This window comes from Rana temporaria, chromosome 1 (genome assembly GCF_905171775.1).
Source record: "Rana temporaria chromosome 1, aRanTem1.1, whole genome shotgun sequence".
Lineage (NCBI taxonomy): Eukaryota > Metazoa > Chordata > Amphibia > Anura > Ranidae > Rana > Rana temporaria.
In genome coordinates this window covers 575894349-575916317 of record NC_053489.1, presented here as the reverse complement: position 1 = coordinate 575916317, position 21969 = coordinate 575894349, and the positions used below count along the sequence as shown (strand labels likewise).

Here is a 21969-nt window from a genome sequence, read left to right as displayed (position 1 = left end):
AGGTGTTAGAAACATTCCTCAGCACAAGGTTGTCTGATAAGGAAGCACAATGGCAGATTCTACGTCTCTGAAGCTCAGACCCGGTAACTGTGTGGAGGTCGAGGGCGTCATTCCTCAGGGATGTAAAATGTTTTTCATCAACTTGGGAAAAGATAAGAATTTAGTGATCCATTTTATGGCTCGATTTGACTTCATGGGACACAAGAACCTCTTAATCATGAACTCGATGGTGGACGGTGTCTATGGAGCTGAGCAAAAGGAAACCGTCTTCCCCTTCCAGGAGGGGAAAGATACCATGATTTGCTTCCAGTTTGAGAAGAAGGACAAGATCACCATACAACTACTTGAAGGAAAGCCTTTCTCATTCCCAGTCCGCCTCCCCATAGAGGAGATCTCATACTTTGCTGTGCAAAACCTCCAGCTCAAGTCCATCATCGTAAAATGAAGAATCCCTCAAAAAGGAGCCGCCTGTCCCACTTTTCCATATCCAGGATCTGTGAAATGTGCATGAAGTGGAGCTTCCAATCTGCATCATTGCTGCTCATGTTGCCATACATTGTGCTGTACTAGACATTTCATCCACATTTCAAATAAAATCCAATGAGCTCTAAAAAAAAAAAATAAAAAAAAAAAAAAAATAAACATTCCTCAGGAGATTTTGGTCCATATAGACATGATAGTATAACGCAATTGCTGCAGATTTGTCGGCTGCACATCCGTGATGTGAATCTCCCATTCCACTACATCCCTAAGGTGCTCTATTGGATTGAGATCTAGTGACTGTAGAGGCCATTGGAGTACAGTGACCTCATTGTCATGTTCAAGTAACCAGTTTGAGCTTTATGGCTACAGTGTACCCATCTTCTGTTGACTCCTTCCAGTAAGATAATGCACCATGTTACAAAGTGATGGACATGGTCAGCAACAATACTCAGATAGGCCGTGGCGTCTAAATGATTCTCAATTGGTACTAAGGGGCCCGAAGTGTGCAAAGAAAATATCCTCCACACCATTACACCACCACCAGCAGCCTGAACCTTTGATACAAGGTAGGATGGATCCATGCTTTCATGTGGTTTACGCTAAATTCTGATCCTACCATCTGAATGTCGCAGCTGAAATCGAGACTCATCAAATCAGGCAATGTTTTTCCACTCTTCTATTATCCAATTTTGGTGAACCTGTGCGAATTGTAGCCTCAGTTTCCAGTTCTTAGCTGACAGGAGTGGAACCCGGTGTGGTCTTCTAATGATGTAGCCCATCTGCTTCAAGGTTCGATGTGTTGTGCGTTCAAAGATGGTATTCTGCATACCTTGGTTGTAATGAGTGGTTATTTAAAGCGGTAGTTACGACCCATTCTTTTATTTTTTTTTAAACCTACCTGAAAGGCAAAAGCCATAATGAGCTAGTATGCACCGCATACTAGCTCATTATGAAATACTTACCTTGGAACGAGGCGTAGGAAACTTGGTCCACGCCGAGGGAGATGTCATCTTGCTTTGGCGTGTCTTCCGGGTATCGCCGCTCCAGCGCTGTGAGTGGCTGGAGCGGCAATGTTGTCACTCCCGCGCATGCGCGCGGAAGACTTCTTGGCTGGCAAGGTCCGGCGGCTGCCGGGCCTTTAGCCGAGGATTCTTGCTGCGCATGCGCCGCTGCAGTCAGCGGCGTTTTGCGAGGCGAATATCTCCTTTAAATTACTGTTGCCTTTCCATCATCTCGTACAAGTCTGCCCATTCTCCTCTGACATCAACAAGGCATTTTCATCCACACTACTGCCGTATATAAGACATTTTCACTTTTTGGGACCATTCTCTGTAAACCCTAGAGATAATGGTGTGTGAAAATCACAGTAGATCAAGAGTTTTTTTTTTAAATACTCAGACCAGCCCGTCTGGCACCAACAATCATACCACGTTAAAGCGGGGGTTCACCCTATCGACCAAAAAAAAAAAAAATTTTTTTTTCTTTTACCTTAAAATCAGGCATTGTAGCGCGAGCTACAGTATGCCTGTCCCGAATTTTTTACCCCCGTACTCACCTTGTAGTCGTACATCGAAGATACCGGGGAATGGGCGTGCCTATGGAGACGGAGGATGATTGACGGCCGGCTCTGGCGCGTCACGCTTCTCCGGAAATAGCCGAAATAGGCTTGGTCTTCACGACGCGTGCGCATAGCCTGTGCGCAGGCGCCGTGAAGAGCCGAGACCTACTCCGGCTGTCTTCGGGGAGAGTGACGTGCCAGGGCCGGCCGTCAATCATCCTCCCTCTCCATAGGCACGCCCATTCCCCGCGGGAGCCGAAATCTACGATGTCGGATTACAAGGTGAGTCCGGGGTTAAAAAAAATCGGGACAGGCATACTGTAGCGCGCGCTACAATGCCTGTCTCGATGGTAAAATGTGTCGGGGGGGGGGGGTGAACTACCGCTTTAAGTCACTTAAATCTCCTTTCTGATGCTCGGCTTGAACTCCAGAAAGTTGTCTTCACCACGTCTAGATGCTTAAATGCATTGAGTTGCTGCCATGTGATTGGTTTATTAGCAATTTGTGTTACAAAGCAATTGAACAGGTGTACCTAATAAAGTAATACTACAATTGATCATTAATGGTCAACCAAGTTTTCACTACACACACTGAAGAAACGGCTGTTGAATGAGCATGCGCCAGTATGCAGCCTGTTCACACTCAAATACATAAGGAAGGGCCACTTAATTTACACAAATTCGTATGCAGTCAACACAATGCCTCAAGATGGCCCAGTTCTACCTTTGCCTACTCTGTAACAAGCATATTCTCTCTTTACCCAGTATATATCAATAGAACACGGAGACTGAAGTAATATTCCAGCATCTGAAGCAGATCTGTCTTGAGCTTAGGTAATCTTTATTATTACATAAGGAAAATAGTTTGCACACCCTTTTTGCATTCATCTAAATATCTTACCAATCAATCACCAAATTTGCTATTTACATATACACTCTACCTACTGCGTTTGACATAATGATTCATGGATATACTTCTGTAATCTATGTTTGGACTTTGCTTACTTGTATAAAGACAGGGAAAAGGTGTGTGTATTTGTTTGAGAGATTAGAGAACTCTGCACTGAATGAACTAGAAATAATGTGCTCAATAAGTGAAAAAAAAGCTGCTCCCCTTAAAGTGCTATAGTGAAATAAAATAAAATACAAATTGTATATTGGTTTGTCCGTTCTCTTAAAGCGGAGTTTCACACAAAAAGTGAACCTCCGCTTTTTGGAACCCTTTGGCACCTTTCAGGGGAGAGGGGGGGCAGATATCTGTATAAAACAGGTATTTGCACCACTTCTGGGTTCTGACTCCCAGGGGAGTCTGGCCCCTTCACATGACCCCCCCCTCCCCCAGCTTTCTTCTGGGAAACACTGTTCCCAGGAGAGAGCGGGGGCCAGTGACGGCGCACCGCGATACTCACGCATGCACAGTAGGGAACCGGGCAGTGAAGCCACAAGGCTTCCCTTCCTGATTCCCTTAGCGAGGATGGCGGCGTAAGCATCTGAGGACCGAGCGATTGCTCAGCCTCGTCTGCTGACATCGCGGCCGCGCTGGACAGGTAAGTGTCCATTTTTTTTAAAAGTCAGCAGCTGCAGTATTTGTAGCTGCTGGCTTTTAAAAAAATAAAAAAAATCGGTAGAACCTCTGCTTTAAGAAAAAAAGCTTAAAAAATAAATAAATAAAATTGATGGCCGTTTACACCCGCCTACCTCCAATCTGATGAAAACAAATGGAAGGGGATCCGTTTCCTCCATCTGGTTGGATGAAAGGGCAGTAAGGTGTAAACGTTTACATCCGACTGCCCATGGAGCAGAGCGGGCTGAGTCTGTGTCCGCTCTGCCCTAAATGGATGGATGCCAACTAAGTTCCATCCGAATACAGTATTTATGGGAGCCCTTCCTGGAATGCCAAATGAAAATCAGGAAAGAAGAAGAACACTGGTCTAAAGTAAGACATCAAGTCATGTAAATATTAATTACTGCCGTTTATTACTGGTGTCTTTTCAATGCACCCAACCTTTTAATCAAACATTACAACTTGTTAATCTAAAAGAGAAAAATATGGCCTAAAAGCATATTTTAAATCCTTCCCTTTTCCCCAGGACAGTGGTTTTTCTGCAATGCCATGATTTTGGCTGAAATCACAAATCTTGGCCAAAGAATTTCACCCACAAACACAAAAGACTTCAACTTCCACATAACGTTCCTAAATTATGAACAAATTGTGAAACAATACTGCTCAACATCTAGTGGAATTTCAGCTTTTTTTTTACCCCCCCCTTTACAGCATAGAAGATTTAGAATCCTCATCTTTGTTGCCGTTTCTATTACGAGGATTTTGCCTCATCTTCTCTCCTAGGAGACTGAGACAATTTCTCCATTTGTTGTTAAAGGCAGGGCTCGACAAATCCCGGGCGCCAGGTCGCCATGGCGACTAGAAATAGGGTCCTGGCGACTTGGCTTGGAAGGGGGGGCAAAATTTTTTTTTTTTTTTGTGAGCTGGCACCATCTGGTGGTGAGCCGTTGGTATTACAAGTCATTACCAGCAGATGTGTAAGCTGGCGCCATCTGGTGGTGGCCGTTGGTATTACAAGTTAAGCATTACAAGTTAAACAGCAATTCTAATGTAATTTTTCACTATTTTCACTGCCATCTTCTTCCCTCTAATTAGAACCCCCAAACATTATATATATTTTTTATCCTAACACCTTAGAGAATAAAATTGCGATCGTTGCAATACTTTCTGTCACGCTGTATTTGCGCAGCAGTCTTGCAAGCGCACTTTTTTGGGGAAAAAAATTACACTTTTTTTTTTAATTAAAAAATAAGACAACAGTAAAGTTATCCCCATTTTTTTTTTATATTATGAAAGATAATGATTATGAAGGATAATGTTACGCCGAGTAAATTGATACCCAACATGTCACGCTTCAAAATTACGTCCGCTTGTGGAATGGCGTCAAACTTTTACCCTTTTAAAATCTCCATAGGCGACGTTTAAAAAAACTCTACAGGTTGCATGTTTTGAGTTACAGAGGAGGTCTAGGGCTAGAATTATTGCTCTCACTCTACCAATCGCGGCAATACCTTACATGTGTGGTTTGAACACCGTTTACATATGCGGTCGCTGCTCACGTATGTGTTCGCTTCTGCGCGCAACCTTGTCGGGACGGGGCGCGTTTTCTGGCTCCTAACTTTTTTAGCTGGCTCCTAGATTCCAAGCAAATTTGTCAACCCCTGGTTAAAGGTGTAGTGAGGATGGAAATGATAAGCCATATTTGCCATGTTGGGGAAAAAAAAAAAAGCTTTTGATCTCTCCTTCCATTAGCATGATCTGTGCACTGCAGCACACCTGAATGACTTTGTGTACTACATTTAAAAAACAGAACATATAAAAAAAAATGAATTAACCATTGCAAAGTTGCATTAGTTTGCACCTTTTGTTTCTTCCTGGGAACATATTGAAGGTAACAGCATTAAAGAAAGGACTGGTAAAGCATTATGGTTTATATATAGAACACTGCCATGTTAAATTGTATATCAAACTGTAAAAAAAAAAAAAAAAAAAAAAAGGAACATAAATATAAAAGATGGAGGCCATCGTAGGAGAGGTGATATTTTAAAAATGACACAAGAAAGATGTAACAATATAAATCTGCTCTATAGAACTGAAGAATGGAAATGATTTTTCAATGGAGGGATTTATTGCGATTTTATATGCTAGAGATGTAGCAGACAGACGTCGCAACCTACCCCTCTGTGCAATTGTTAACACGTCTCCCATTAAAGATCCTTTTCAGTAAATTATTTCAATCCCACTGAAAATTCCATTTGATTGATATTCGTTTATTCACTTATTTTTCAACTTTCTATACACTGTAATACAAATGTGCCCAATATTCCTTAGATCAAAAACAAAAGAGAACTGTCTGTATTGCCCTCCAGTAGCTGACAGCGCCTCCCTCCAGACACATGAATAAATGAGCAGAAGTGTCGTCGCTTACATTCGAATCAAGCGAGGCACACATTGCATGAAACAGAGGGACTGAATAGAATAGAAAGATGGCAGCTCTGGTGTGAAGGAAAAGCTTGCCACAGTTAGAGGAATCAGACAGAAATAGCATGTTGTGTAAACAGACCTGAAGGGATTAATCTGGCACGCGCTGAAAAAGACGGCAGAGCAAGTCAATGAACTCACTTGTGCTCCATTGTCCTAGTAACCTGCTGGCCCAGTTACCTACTTTCTCTGCTAGGCCTCAGCTCAGTGCACATAGATATAGGTTTTCAGTTACATACAACAGCAGCAATGCAAAGAGCCAGCTAGATTACAAGACAAGACTAGAAAGGGTGGCACGCCAAGATAAGGCCATCATAGAGAGATGATGAAAATGTAGAACAATGTCTCTTTAGATTTAACATTTTACAGTTATCACAATAATGACTGCTCAGAAGCTCTACATCAGGGGTCTCAAACTCAAATTACCTGAGGGCCACAAGACAAGTTTTCATATGCCATGGGGGGCCGCATGCAAACTTTCAAACTTCAAAAACAACAGTACTGGTGTCAGCGAACACATTATTAACCCCCAGCACTGGTGTCAGCGAGCGCATTATTACCACCAGCACTGGTGTCAGCGAGCGCATTATTAACCCCCAGCACTGGTGTCAGCGAGCGCATTATTACCACCAGCACTGGTGTAAGTCAGGGTTTGACAAATTTGCTTGGAATCTAGGAGCCAGCTAAAAAAGTTAGGAGCCAGAAAACGCACCCCGTCCCGACGAGCTTGCGCGCAGAAGCGAACACATACGTGAGCAGCGCCCGCATATGTAAACGGTGTTCAAACCACACATGTGAGGTATCGCCGCGATTGGTAGAGTGAGAGCAATAATTCTAGCTCCTCTGTAACTTAAAACATGCAACATGTAGATTTTTTTAAACGTCGCCTATGAAGATTTTAAAGGGTAAAAAAGTTTGTCGGCATTCCACAAGCGGACACAATTTTGAAGCGTGACATGTTGGGTATGAATTTACTCGGCGTAACATTATCTTTCATAATATTAAAAAAAAATGGGGATAACTTTACTGTTGTCTTATTTTTTAATTAAAAAAAGTGTAATTTTTTCCCAAAAAAGTGCGCTTGTAAGACCGCTGCGCAAATAAGGCGTAACAGAAAGTATTGCAATGATCGCTATTTTATTCTCTAGGGTGTTAGGATAAAAAATATATATAATGTTTGGGGGTTCTAATTAGAGGGAAGAATATGGCAGTGAAAATAGTGTAAAATGACATTAGAATTGCTGTTTAACTTGTAATGCTTAACTTGTAATACCAACGGCCACCACCAGATGGCTCCCCTCACGTCCACCCTGCCTGAGGGCCATTTATAACTGGTCCGCGGGCCGCAAATGGCCCGCGGGCCGGTACTTTGAGACCACTGCTCTACATAAATACATGGGCCTGATGCACACCAATATAAAATACATAATCATTATATAGCTTGACATGTGGGGATATTTAAAACAAAGAGCAGATACCACTATCTGCCCCCCCCCCCCACACACACACTCTTTACTTCCCTCTTTATAAAAAAAATAAAAAATAGCCTTTGCTTGACTCCCAGTCCCAAAATAAGCCAATTAGAGAGCGCAAATGTAAATCGTAGCAACGTATTTTTTTTTTTTGCAGCATTACAACCACTGTAAGGCAATACTTCTGCTTCAGAAAATGGGCTTCTAAGTTATAATGTCATACACAGAAAGGATGAGACTTTGATTGAAATGATTTTGTACTGCTCGGTATGGCTAGACTACAAACTGAACGCACTATAAGCCAGGACCAAGCACAGTCTATAGTGCAACTGTTCTTGCGCACACATTTCAGTTTGGCGGTCGGTCCTCGGGTAACAGGTTAACTGTTTGAACTCTGACTTGCAGTGTATATCCTACTCCCATTTATAGGCTAGTCTATGCAGACCTAATGAAAGTTATATTAAAGCTTAATTTTTTATAATTTTTTTGCATAAAATAAACATTTTAGGCCTACCTGCTCTGTGCAATGGATTTGCAAAGAGCAGCCGATTTATCTCTTCTCGGTCCCATCCCGGTGCTCCTGTCTCCTCCCCTTTAGCAAGTGCCCCCATAGCAAGCTGCTTTTTATGGGGACACTTGTGCGGGTTCGCTTCTAAGCTGCCATGTCTGTCTATAGACCAGTGGTTCTCAACCTTTCCTTGATAAAAATGTCCCAAGTTGTGGGGACCCCTAATAGTAAAATGATTTTTGTAGCGTGGGATGTCAGCACCCAAGGCAAGACAAGTAATTTGGGCCCCTAACCCACGGACATTTAGCGCTTCCTGAATCCCTTCCACTCGTACAATATTAAAACCCCTTATGATACATTTTAGGATGTTCTTTCGTTCTCCTTTCTTTCCGTTTTATCTTTCTCTATCCCAATTTCTTTTTTTTTTTTTTTTCCATTCCTCCTTCTTGTTCTCTCTTATTCTTTCTCTACCTTTTTTCTCCTCCCTTCCATGTATTCGCTATTTTTATGTCTTCTCTTACTCCTTGGTGGGGGGAATGGGATGAGTGGAAGTGCTGGCGGCAAGTTGGGATGAGTGGAAGTGCTGGCGGCGAGTTGGGATGAGTGGTAGTGCTGGTGGGGGGGAATGGGATGAGTGGCAGTGCGGGGGGGGAGTTCTGATCAACCAACTTAGGTGCTCTTGATTAAGGTCATCTGCTGATCTGAACTGTAGTGGGGACTTTTAATGGCAACTATAATCACAGGTAGCGTTACTCACTGTGTCTCCGACTTTGTGGTGCCTCATAGCAGTGACACTGATGCCGAAATCAGGAGATGGGGTCTCTTCCAGCCCCTCTCACTTCACATTCCTCAACAGTCAGCTGACCTCTAGTCTCTGCCCCCAGCCATGCCGTGAACTAAATGGGCAGCTGCGAAGAGGCTGAGTGGTCAGCCGCAGGCTCCAGGAACAGCCCAGCTGGGTGGCCGTGGGCTCCAGGGACAGCCCTGCCGAGTGGCTGCGAAAAGGCTGGGAGAGTGGTGCGGGCTTCAGGAACAGCTCAGTATTCGTGACCCCTGGCAAATCATCATTCGACCCCCGAGGGGGTCCCGACCCCAGGTTGAGAACCACCGCTATAGACAGACAGGACGGCTTGGCCCCGCCCCCTCATCACAGAATATGATTGACAAAAGCAGGAGCCAATGTATCCCCCTGCTATCAATCTGTCATGTGAGGAGGGAGAGAATGGAGAGAGCCACTGCTTTCATGCACAGCTCTGGATGGAGAATGGGCTCAGGTAATTATAAGTGGGGTGAGGGGGAATTCTATGACATGGATGCGACTTGTTTAGTCACTGCCGCATCACCAGCTGTCTTATTAAATTCCTATTAAAGTGAATGGGACTGTCGGTGAGTCAACAGCGGGTCAGAGGAGGAGCCGCTGTGGGATAGAGATGACAGTTGCTCTTTAAAAATTATTAATTCAATCGAGTTGATTTAAATAGACTATTTAAATCAAATCCACCCTGGGTTTAACCCTTCTGGGGATTACTACACCCCCCAGAATTGGGTTCACCTCTACCTGGAAGGATACTCCAGAGAGGGTAGATCTGTGTGTAGGCCATCTAGCGCGACATCTTTCGTGTTAACCTGCTTCTTCAGGAGACTACACAGAGGGAGCAGGGGAGCAGGACACTAGAACTAAAAAAATATACATGTATGGTGATAATATTGATAGAAAAATTAAGCCCAACACCTCATGCAGATACAGTTTCTTCAAAATAGATCATACATGTGTATTTTTTTAATTCTAGTGTCCTGTTCCCTCTGTTATTCTCCTGAAGAAGCGGGTGACCGCCTACACACACACGCTCTCTGGAGTAGCCTCCAAAGTAGAAGTGACCCCAATTCTGGGGGGGATGTAGTAACTATCAGGAGGGTTAAACCTGTAATCTACAGTATGTGTGTCCACGTGGCTTTTTATAATATGCAGTAACTGTATATGTACAATAATAAAAATATACTGTTTTTAAATAAACTCTTTTGTAATGTCTCATGACGGTACCAATAAAATCCTGTTTTTCCATATCATAATTTCCATCTATGCACAAAGCACCCCAATTTCTACCCCTAGTACAATACAGCACACTCTCTCTCTGGAAGCTGCTGAATCACAAAGACCCCAATGACCACACAAATACATGTTCCTGGTCACAGATTTAGAAAGTATTACATGCATGACAGATAGGAAACCTATATTTTCAAATATCTTTTTTCTAGAACAAATTTGCATATTGCAATAGCCAAGCTCTCCATGGTTTCTTTCCTCCAGTTTTATCGAACCATTAAAACAAGTTTTTACTTCCCAAATGCAATGGCTTCTCTCACTATACAGAAATGCTGCTGTACATAAAACAGCTACTTTCACTTTAATGTGGATAGCGACCTTCGCTCTTGTCCCTGAACTCAATGACATATAAACCTAACAAGACGGGAATGTGTTTCCGTCAACAAAGCAGTAGATAGACAGATCTTTTATGACTTTGAACTCTGCTGGAATAACTCCAAACAAAAGCTGAAAAGCGAATATAGCAGATAAAAGACCTCCGATTTCATCGAATTTTAGATGAGCCTCATTTAGGGTTTCGGAGAACCCTGGGTTTCCTCGAACTGTATCAAACCGACCACCCATTTGATGGTAGTTGCAGAATTCTGAGGTCAACACCACATGGCAGAGCCAGATACAAAGCACCACCAATAATCTTTTAACGTGGTACTAAAGCTCCTTTTTTTTTTTTTTTTTAAATAACAAACATGTTATACTGCTTAGCTGCTCTGTGCAGTTTTGTACAGAGCAGCTTTGATCCTCCTCTTTTCCGGTCCTCCCATTGGCACTCTTGGTTCCTCCCCTCCCCCCAAGAAGTGCCCCCCAGAGAAAACCGCTTGCCCTGAGGGCACCACTGCATGCTCGCTTCTGAAAGTCTGCACTTTAAAATTTATTTGGATTGTTTTGTTTTATTTTATTCTGGTGTCATACAAAGATCTAGAGAGGATTGTGATTTCTGAACATAAGATTCAAAAATCTAGTGTGCGATTTAGCCAAGCAATATCCACAAAAACAAAATGATCATTTTGGGGTGGACTGGGCCTTTAAAAATCTAGTCCTTTGTTCTGGAAAACTGTATCAATGACACAGTGAAATGCATCTTTCCTTGACACTGTTCACGAGTCTACAATGCAAAACTAGGGCATGACAGTCACTTATGATAAAAGCAGCAAATGCCAGGAAAAAAAAAAAAAAAAAAAAAAAAAAAAAAAAAAAAAAAAAGGACCTTTAACCACTTGCCCACCAATTCTGGCACTTCTCTCCTTCATGTAAACAACACAATTTTTTTGCTAGAAAATTAATCAGAACCCCCAAACATTATATATTTTTTTTTAAGCAGACACCCTAGGGAATAAAATGGCGGTCATTGCAACTTTTTTTTCTAGCACGGTATTTGCGCAATAATTTTTCAAACGCCTTTTTTTGGGGAAAAAAAACGGTTTCATGAATTAAAAAATAACAAAACAGTAAAGTTAGCCCAATTTTCTTGTATAATGTGAAAGATTATGTTACGCCGAGTAAATAGATACCCAACATGTCACGCTTTAAAATTGCGCACATTCATGGAATGGCGCCAAACTTCGGTACTTAGAAATCTCCATAGGTGACGCTTTAACATTTTTTACAGGTTACTATTTTCGAGTTTCAGAGTAGGTCTAGTGCTAGAATTGTGTAAAATGCGAAAGTGTCTAAACGTCCGAACAAAAAGGTGTCTACCTTCAAGTCTAACAGCAATGGCACTGAGTATGAAATAAGGGACTTCATTGGCTGCAACACAGAAGGTGCAGTATATGCACTTGAATGCAGCTGCGGACTACAATATGTAGGCCGCACGAAGAGACTTTTACGGATACGTATTAAAGAACATGTGAAAAATATAGAAAACGGGTTCGCTAACCACAGTGTATCTCGCCACTTTGCCAAAGTCCATCACAAAGACCCCTCTCATTTGAAATTCTGGGGGATAGTCCCATACTCTAGACCATGGCGGGGGGGCCATAAGGTTAGGGCACTCAGCCAACTAGAATCGAAATACATTTTCAATATGGACACTTTTACACCTAGAGGTCTCAACATTGAGTTCGACCTGAACTGCTTCCTAAGTGATTTCTAGACCCTATGCCTTATCCCTACACTATCTTACTTATGCTGTGTAGAATACTATATGCAAGACCCTTATGCACTCATCCATCATACTTACACCTGCTGTGCGTCAGGTGCTGCTCTATTCTGTCACCACAGCACTATAGCCCCTTTCCCACCAGGCGTCATACATTCTGGGCCCTGATACCCGGATTATTCCTACCACCTTACTATTCCCTCATTCGGCTCCTATTGCCCACCCCCTTATATATGTTTTTTAATATATATAATTTTATCATTTTAAAATAACATTTGTTTTTTATGTTTTTTTAAATTCTCAATATTCTCTGCACAGCCAGCCTGCCTGCCACCACACTGCCAGTCAATGCGGTGTTTATTGGCTTTGCGACATGGCAGGAGCTGTGCAATATACTGTATGATAGCTCATTACCTGCCCCAATGTGTGTCCCAATCCCGACCACCCATATGGGTGTCCTATTGGACTTTTATGTTCAATGTGTCCGGATCGTGCATATATAATAATTACTTTCCCCAGTAATTAATTTTTAATTTTCTTCATTTCACTGTATCTAAACCGAATGGTTTTTTAATTCTCCCCTGTGGACACTTGCTCATAGCACAGGCCAGCCGTTGCCTACTCCGGCCCAGCTCCCCTGGCTGTTCCTTCTCCGTCCCGTTTGTTTCATCCAGCGGAGACTGACATATGAGAGGAGACTCAGGGAAAATGGCGCCGGCGCGGCATTCGCCAATACACGGCGTGGACTTCAACAAAATGGCCGCCGCTATGCCCTATTATTGAGACGTTATTTAAACTGGACCCAGTACTCTAGTCAAACATCCCCTGATGAAGTCACGTGATGTGACGAATACGCGCCGGGAATACAGAGTACACACTAGGAGCAGCACCTGACGGACGGTGGACGAGCGCGGTGTTCGTGGCTACGCGACCGCCTTTAGACTGCCCCATGTGAGTTTTTTACCTACCAATCTTTGTTTTAATAAATTTATTTTGCTGCACGGTTTATGCGATGTGCCCCCCTCTCTCCTTCCACCCCTGCCTTTATATCTCGTTATGAGCGGACGGCTCTATTGATGCTAAGGGGAGAAATTGGCAGCAGGAAGAAGACTAGGATACGAGTTCGGCGCTCGTGGAGATAGGCACACGCTCCCTATACACTCCTGTAAGTTGTGTAAGTGGACAGCCAGTCACCCCTTATTTTGGGTATTTTGTCTCCTTGTTGCCTGTAAGAAGATAAAGCTACAACACCTATACCGTTGTCTTTACATATATGCACCACGATTGAGACAAGCAGATATCCATTTAACAGCCAGCTGGTACAGTGATTCATCTGGGTCTGTATGTGAGTAGGGAGGTAAGCCATTTGATTCACTATCGGTGAAGGGTGCACGGTGTGTGGACTTACCTGATCTCACACCTTCACTCACCTGAGCTTGGTATTTCCTACACTCAATCACTTATTTACCTACCTGTCACTTTTTATTTGTTTGTCCTTTGGACTGCACTCCATTATTGTTTATAAGATTCCACTTTTTCTTCAAGTCCTGCCAATTTTATTTTTGCTTATTTCCATCATTCACCCTAGGAGGTTTCTTGTTTGAACTGTTCACATACTATTGATACTTGAAGACTTTTGTGTGTGTTTTCTGTTACACAGTTTAGGCTAGACCACACCCATTTTATTTTCCATTGTAGGTCATTTTCATTGTGTTAGTACACCTTAATATCCCACTGGTCCACAGATTTTTGTCCACTCACCCCTCCCCCATTCCAGGTTTTTACAGCGCAGACACTTTCACATTTTACACATTACTATTTTTTGTCTTGAGAGGACAACATTCTTGTTGTTTGCTGCAGTATTCACGCCCATTCACCCCACTGCCCCTTTTCTGGCCCACTCCCCCTCACCTATATCCCATACAGCGCAGGAGTTTTACCTAGTACATTCTAGTGCTAGAATTGTTGCACATGCTCTAACGCACGCAACGATACCTCACATGTGGGGTTTGAACGGTGTTTACATATGTGGGCGGGACCTGCATGCGTGTTCGCTTCTGCGCGCGAAATAGCGAGGACAGGGGCGTTTTTAATTTTTTTTAATTTTTTTATTTTACTTAATTCTTTTTATTTTTACACTTTAAAAAAAAAAAAAATTGGATCCTTTTTATTCTTATTACAAGGAATGTAAACATCCCTTGTAATAGGAATCAGTGTGACAGGTCCTCTTTATTGAGAGATATGGGGTCAATAAGACCCCACATCTCTCCTCCAGGCTTACAAGCATGAAATCGGTGAAAAAAGAATCACCGATCACATGCCGACAGCCACGATTGCGGCTTTGTTTACTTCCGGGTACCGGGCGTGACGTCTTAACGTCGCGCCCGGTCCTCCGACAGTAATAGAGATGACCGTGACCGTCTGGTCACCAGTCATCTCTATGGTTCTGCAGCGGACGCCGACCGATTCGCTCTCCGGGCCCCCGATGGCACGGGAGAGCCCGGAGAAGCACCGGATGGCGGCTGGAGGCGTCCCCTCCTGCTGCCTATAAGAACGATCAAGCGGCGGAATCACCGCTTTGATCGTTCTTATCGTGCAGAGAATCGGCGGCTGAAGACGGGGATATCTGAATGATGCCTGTAGCTGCAGGCATCATTCAGATATCACCGCTCAAAGTGGAGGACGTCCCAGGGACGTCCTTGGTGGGAAAGAGGTTAAGCAATTCGAAAAGAATAAGTACCTAAAAACACTTGAGATTGGTGTTGGTGGGCATCTCCTACAATCACAGACTGTTTACTAACTACCGATACCGTTGTTAATGATGTGCCACTTATATGCCTGTGAGCGTCAGTTACCATGCTTTGTAATGTAATGTACCTATTCTGTATGTTTTTTTTCTTCTGTTTCCTTTCCTTTTGAAAAACAATAGAACTAATATTTAAAAAAAATATATATATACATTTCGTGATGAGTTTCGTTAAGCAGCCAGCTCGGTCATATTTTACTGAAAAAAGTGAATAGAACCTAGTTGTTCCTGTAATGTGCCATCTCACGAATTAGGTGGGGTAAAGTGGTTCTCCTAGCAACTACAGCTAAAATTAACCAGCGCAGGATTAATGAAATAAAAGGAAAGAAACTCCCTGTTGCATACAGTACAGCACAATCAGACGCCTGCTAAAGGAGCTTCCTCTTTATCATAAAAATTACAACAAAAAACACCTTTAAAATTTTTTCGCAATGGCGTTATACAAACAGATACTAATAGAAAATTGCATGCTTTTTATTATATGGGTTTTTTTGTACGTTCCTCGGCTTTTCTATTAGGCCTCTTTTACTCGGGGCGGACTCAGTTTTGATCAGCAGGGTGATCCTTCTGATCAGAGCAGAGCGGGCGGATGACAGGTCCGTGTCCGCTTAAGTTTATACAGAGTGAAGACGGACAGAGCCCGCTCTACTCTATGGGCGGCCAGGAGTAAACAAACTCCTCTGTCAATTTACACCCGACTACCTTCGTCTCCAAACTTTCTAAACAAAGGGGCCAGTTTATTGTCCTTCAGACATTAGGGGGGCCGGACTGTTGCCAGAAGAAGTGGAAATTTTCCTTGCATCAGTGGGAGTAAACATTGACACATTTGGTATAGGGTAGAGGAATAGTACCCCACCACTGGGAGGCCCATTGTTTGTGTCAATGAGAGAAATAGTGCCCAATTTTGGTTGTCAGTTGGCAGAATAGGGTCTCATATCAGTGGGAGAGACCGCAGTTTGGAGACCACTGGCCTAGACGGAGAACGACAGATTGCGTTATGTTTATATCCGCCGGCCCAAAGGGGAGAAAGGACCATCCAATCAGGTCTGCCTGAAAAACGGACAGGCGGATCTGATCGGAACAGATCAGAGGAACAGCATGCGTAATCTGAGTGTAGCATTTTAACAGATTTAATGTGGTGAAAAGACAAATGGCAACTCACATAGTAACAGTTTATCACATAGTAAGGGCTTCTGATGGACAGTCTCACAACAACAGGGAACCTCAGAACAATAGAAGTACTAGGCAGATGAATACACCTGCAGGACCAAGAGAACACACCGGGGGGTACTAAACTAAGCACAGAATTAATAGTACTAGGAAATGCTTGTAAATTAATAACTCACATGGGAAGAAGAGATGCCACTTTTTTATGAAATCCATGAGCTGTCACAGCTCATGTATCTGGATGTGGAGCCTCTTCCCACAACTTGTAGCCGTCAGGCTGGATGACAGCTTAGATGAGGAAGTGTAAAACAACCAGATGGTGGAGAGCTTCTTGTGGGATGTAGAGCAGGCCAGAAGTGATGTCATCACGATCATGGCTGCAGAAGAACCGATCCAGGTGAGCTTGGCACCAGACCCCTGGACAGGTAAGTGTCCTTTTATTAAAGTCAACAACTACAGTATTTGTAGCTGCTGGCTGGCACCGAAGATCCTCTTAAAATGTACAAAATGCGTCACTGATGGGAAACTAAAGATGGTTAGTGGGTGCCCTACATGCTGCGATCCAGCTTCTGTCAAAGGGGCAGGACCAAAAAAAAAATCGGCATCCAATCAGCGCTCTCAGTCAATGGCTGACCGATGCGTTCAGGCAGGCTGTCCCCCTATCAGCACACAATAGCTCATCAGGGGAGATCGCTGTACTAACATCGGATTGTCTTTTTTCCCCCCATGCAGCCGCAAAACAAGGCGGGTCCTTGTTCTGTCAGAGGATAACACCAAGATCAGCAGTTCCTAGTAATCAGGAACAGCAATCTCTGTTGTCCCAGTCAGCCCACTGCCCACACCGTTCGAACTCACCCAGGGAACACAGTTAACCCCTTTGTGTGCCCCCTAGTGTCAACTCCTTCCCTGCCAGTGTCATTTATACATTGATCAGTGCATTTTCATTGTATTGGTGTCACTGGTCTCCAAAAAGTGTCACATAGGCTCAGATTTGTCTCCTGCAATGTTGCAATCTCACTAAAAATTGCAGATCACCCCCCATTACCAGTAAAAAAACAATAAAAAAAAAGTAAAAAGTCCTTAAATCTATCCCCTAACTTGTAGACGCTATAATTTGATTTTTCTTTATCAAAAATAAGTAGAAGAAGAATACATATTGGCTTAAAAGGTGATTAAAAAACACCAAAAGAAATCTCTATTTGTGAGGGGGGAAAAAAAGGGACATCAATTTTCTTTGGGTACAACATCGCAGGACCGTGCAATTGTCAGTTAAACCAATAGAGTGCCGTATGACAAAAAAATGGCCTGTCATTAAGGGGGTGAATCCTTCCAGGAACGGAAGTGGTTAAAACAGCAACCTCCCTTACCTCTTTTCTTACCTATGCTGCAAAACCAGTAAAAAAAGTAGTGTGTGCGAATACCTTTTCATAATAAGCTCCTATGTGGTCACATGATCTAGAAGCCCGGTCTCTCCTGTCTTAGAGATTTGCTGCTGCAGGAGAGAAGAGGGAGCAGCAACAATGGAGGAGTAAATGGTAGCCAGCGGGTGGAATTTCACAGCTGCTGTCAAGTGCTCCCTTACACAGACATTTAGGCGCCTTTCACAGGGACAGCGCATGTAAATGTTCTGTGAAATTCAAGGAGGGTGTCCAGTATAAGTTCACATTAAAAAAATTTCTGTAGAGGTGAACTCGCCCTTTAAGTGAAAAGCGGGGAAAAAACACACACACACACACACACACACACACACAAATTATGGCAACTATTTGAACGGAAAAAACATTCTACCCTATGCCAGCTTGTAGCTCCAGCTCAGACAGAATTTCATATAGTTATGTATTCTTAAAGCAGTATTAAACCCAAAAATGTATCATATTGCAGCTTATCAATTAGATATGGTGGCTGCATACACTTTTTCCCCCCACACTCCTATATTAGAGCACCTTCACTCTGGATGAAAGAGCACAGGGGCACCTTTAGGATAGCAGTGCTGTCCGTCTGAAAGGGGGGGGCGATATATGCACTAGCAGATTTAAATACGCCAACAAATTCATGATCATTGTATGCACCGCTGCCAGTGTTGAATAGTTATCATCTCTGTAACGAATACATTCGCTGAAGAACTTGTTCTTTTTAAAAAACAGACTTCCTGGCCAGATTACTATACAAGATAAAAGAAAGAAAGCCTAGAAAGATGGTAAGCTGCAAAAATAATAAAAAGGTTTAGACACCTTTAACTGCACTCTCCAGTGAAAAAAGCATATTTACAGAGATTGATAGTTAAAGCCTGGTACACACCAGCAGTGTTTGACGCAAAAAGACTGCACATCACCAAAACACCACCATACCCACAGTGAAGCATGGTGGTGGAAGCATGCGTTGAGGCCGCTTTTCTGCAGTTCAAACAGGGGCCGTAGTCAAGGTTGAGGGAATTATGAACAGTTCCAAAAAGCAGTCAATATTGCCACAAAACCTTCAGGCTTCTGCTGGAAGGCTGAAAATGAAGAGGAACTTTATCTTTCAGCATGAGCCAGAGCCCAGACCTAAATCAGATTGAAAATCTGTGGGGTGATCTGAAGAGGGCTGTGCACAGGAGATGCCTCGCAATCTGACAAATTTGCCATGTTTTTGCAAAGAAGACTGGGCAAATATTACCAAGATATGCCATGCTGATAGACTCATACCCAAAAAGACTGAGTGCTGTAATAAAATCAAAAAGGTGCTTCATTAAAGTAAAGCCTCGTACACACAATCGGATTTCCATCAGATAAAGCCATGGAATTTTGTGCAAAGGGCAATGGCCATGAACTTGTACTGCATACAAAAACGGCAAAGAATTGTTGGCCAACATACACAAGACTACATGCTTTTTCATCTCTTTAGCGCCACCCTTTGGGCAACTTCTGCTAATGTTGTCTTATGGTTAGCATTGGTTCGAAGCATGCGTGTGCTTTGCATTTTTTTACCGACGGACTTCTGTACATACGATCAGATAATCCGACATCACACATTTGTTGTCGGGAAATTTTAAAGCATGCTATCCCCCATTTGTTGTCGGAAATTCTGACAATTGTCTGATGTAGCGTACAAACCGTTAGTTTATCCGACAACATCCTGCCATCACACAATTCCAGTCGGAAAGTCAGATCGTGTGTACGGGCCTTATTAGTTTAAGGGTGTGCACACTTATGCAACCATATTATTTTAGTTTTACTTCCCTCCACCTAAGATTTCAGTTTGAGTTTTAATTGGAGTTGTACAGTTTATAGGCAACATTAAAGGAGCAAAAAGTTCTGAATGATGCATCTGTGTTTTACATCACAAAAACCTGACATTTTAAAAGGGGGCGTGGTAGACTCTTTATATCCACTGTATACCTGCCCAGAGACATTGGTGGCGGGAAAGCCAATTGTAAAGTGAATGTTCATTTCATCACTGTATTAAATATTACTTGCACATCTCGTTGGTGGTTGTAGCAAGTGAAGGCTTGTCTCACACAAAACAATGAAAAGTGCCAGCTGGCATAAAAACCAACACCTCATCATGACTTTATAATTACAGACACCACTCCTTACTGGAAATAATTGAATAGTCAAGACATCACGAGGCTTCTTTACTAGAAATGGCTCCTTGGTCACCAGATTACAAATATCAGTGAAACTGGTCACATAGCAACAGATACATTCACATATTACAAAACACACTTCACACTGCAGCCTGGCATGCATTCAATGCTTCCCACTATCTATTCTAGAGGCATGGCAGAGTCGCTGCATTAATCACAGCAAAGAGTGAGACCACACAAAGGAAGTTTAGCTATGGAAAGCAGAAACTCACATCTCTAGTATTTAACCACTTTAAAGCTGTTCCACACCGCTAGACTTTTTTTTTTTGTACCTGCAAGGTAAAAGGCATATGTGCTAGTATTCATCGCATACTAGCACATTATGTTACACTTACCTCAAAATGAAGCTCTTCCAGCGACGAGATGTCAGCGCTGCAGGCGCTCTAATCCTCCCCCATCTTGCTTCTGGGTTTGCAGACTACGGCTCTGTGATTGGCCGGAGCCACAAAGACGTCACTCCCGTGCATGCACGTGGGAGCCGCCATTCACAGCACAGGGCTGCACAGGGCACTGCACGGGTGGCCGTTCCTTCAGAGCGCATGCGCCAGTGATGTTACATTCTAAAGCAGGGGCGTCAAACTCAATTTCATCGTGGGCCGCATTATTATTATGATTGCCCTCAAAGGGGCCAGCTGTATCTCTAAGATTAGATGTCCAGTGCATCCCCTTCCCTTACATTAGATGTCAAGAGCCATCCCACCATCAGAAGTGGAGTCTCCCACTTTCCCTTACATTGCAGTGCACCCCCCTTTCCTTATGCTGCTGCTGGGAAGAAGCTGGATGTATTGCTTGAAAGCAGAAAGTAGAGGTCTGGAGGAGGACCAGAGGAGGGCTGGAGCTCTCCTGCAGCTACAGGAGAGGTGCAAGGGCCACATGAAATGTCCTGGAGGGCCGCATTTGGCCCGCGGGCCTTGTGTTTGACACCCGTGTTCTAAAGGGAAAGGGTGGTATAAAAGGCAATAGCTGCAGAGAATGATTTGATGGGGGTGGCTCGGGACAGTTAGGTGAGTGAGTGAAAAACGTATATAGCGCAACACATGCGAACTGAATCGCCTGGGTAAAAACCCTTTGACCTCAGAAGAGATGGGTTTTAATCTTTCTCCTGAAGGCCAAGTGGTCCAACTCCAATAGGATGGTGGTTGGTAGTGCATTCCACAGCCGAGGTCCCTGGACTGCAAATCTTCAATCTCCTTTGGACTTGTATCTGGCTTTGGGTATCTGGAGTAGGTTTTGATTGGTGGATCGCAGAATGCGATTGGGGTTATGGGCTTTTATTTTTTCGCATAGATATTGGGGGGCGTTGCCTTTAATACACTTATGCATTAGACAGAGTGCCTTAAAAGTGATCCTATCTTTTACTGGCAACCAATGAAGGGATCTCAGTGAAGGTGAGATTGATTCCCATGTTTTTTTGCCAGTCACTAATCGAGCGGCCGTATTTTGAACGACTTGCAGACGAGTGATTTGGTATTTGGGGAGTCCGAGATAGAGGGCATTTGCATAGTCCAGTCTGGAACTGATGATTGTTCCCACCACGACTGCAATGTCCTCTTTCGGGATAAAGGGCGTGAGTCTGCGTAGTAGGCGCAGCAGATGGTGGGATCCGCTGACTACTGACCCTATTTGTGCATCCATTGTCATGTTGGTGTCGAAAATGACTCCAAGACTTTTGACTTTGGTGCTAGGGATGATCGTTTTACCCAGAATGGGTGGGGGTGTCCATGTTGTCGCTGGGTCATTTTTCCGGTTGGCGTGAAACAGGAGAAGTTCTGTTTTCGACCTGTTGAGTTTAAGATAACTGTTTGTCATCCAGTTATCTATCAAAGTAGGGCATTTCTCTAGTCCAAGAGAATGATCCTTTTTGTTGCAGATGCGGAAATACAGTTGTGCGTCATCTGCATAGGAGTGGTAAAGTAACTTCTGGTTACTGATGATTTCAAAGAGAGGGCGAAGATATATATTGAACAGAACAGGCGACAAAGGGCATCCCTGAGGGACTCCGCATGACACTGTGCGTTATTCAGAAGTGAAAGACCCCAGTTTCACTATTTGTGATTTTCCAAGAAGGAGGAGAACCAGAGTAAATCACCTTCAGCGACTCCGG

General features: G+C 43.4%; 2 protein-coding genes across 6 annotated transcripts in view; one reads left to right on the top strand and one right to left on the bottom strand.

Annotated features, from left to right (window-relative positions):
• CLOCK (clock circadian regulator) overlaps positions 1-21969 on the bottom strand; it is a 140994-nt gene that overhangs the window by 97349 nt on the left and 21676 nt on the right. The window lies entirely within an intron of this gene.
• LOC120940498 (galectin-1-like) lies at positions 50-445 on the top strand. The gene has a single exon (XM_040353419.1). The coding sequence runs from the start codon at positions 50-52 to the stop codon at positions 443-445; it is 396 nt and encodes a 131-aa protein (XP_040209353.1).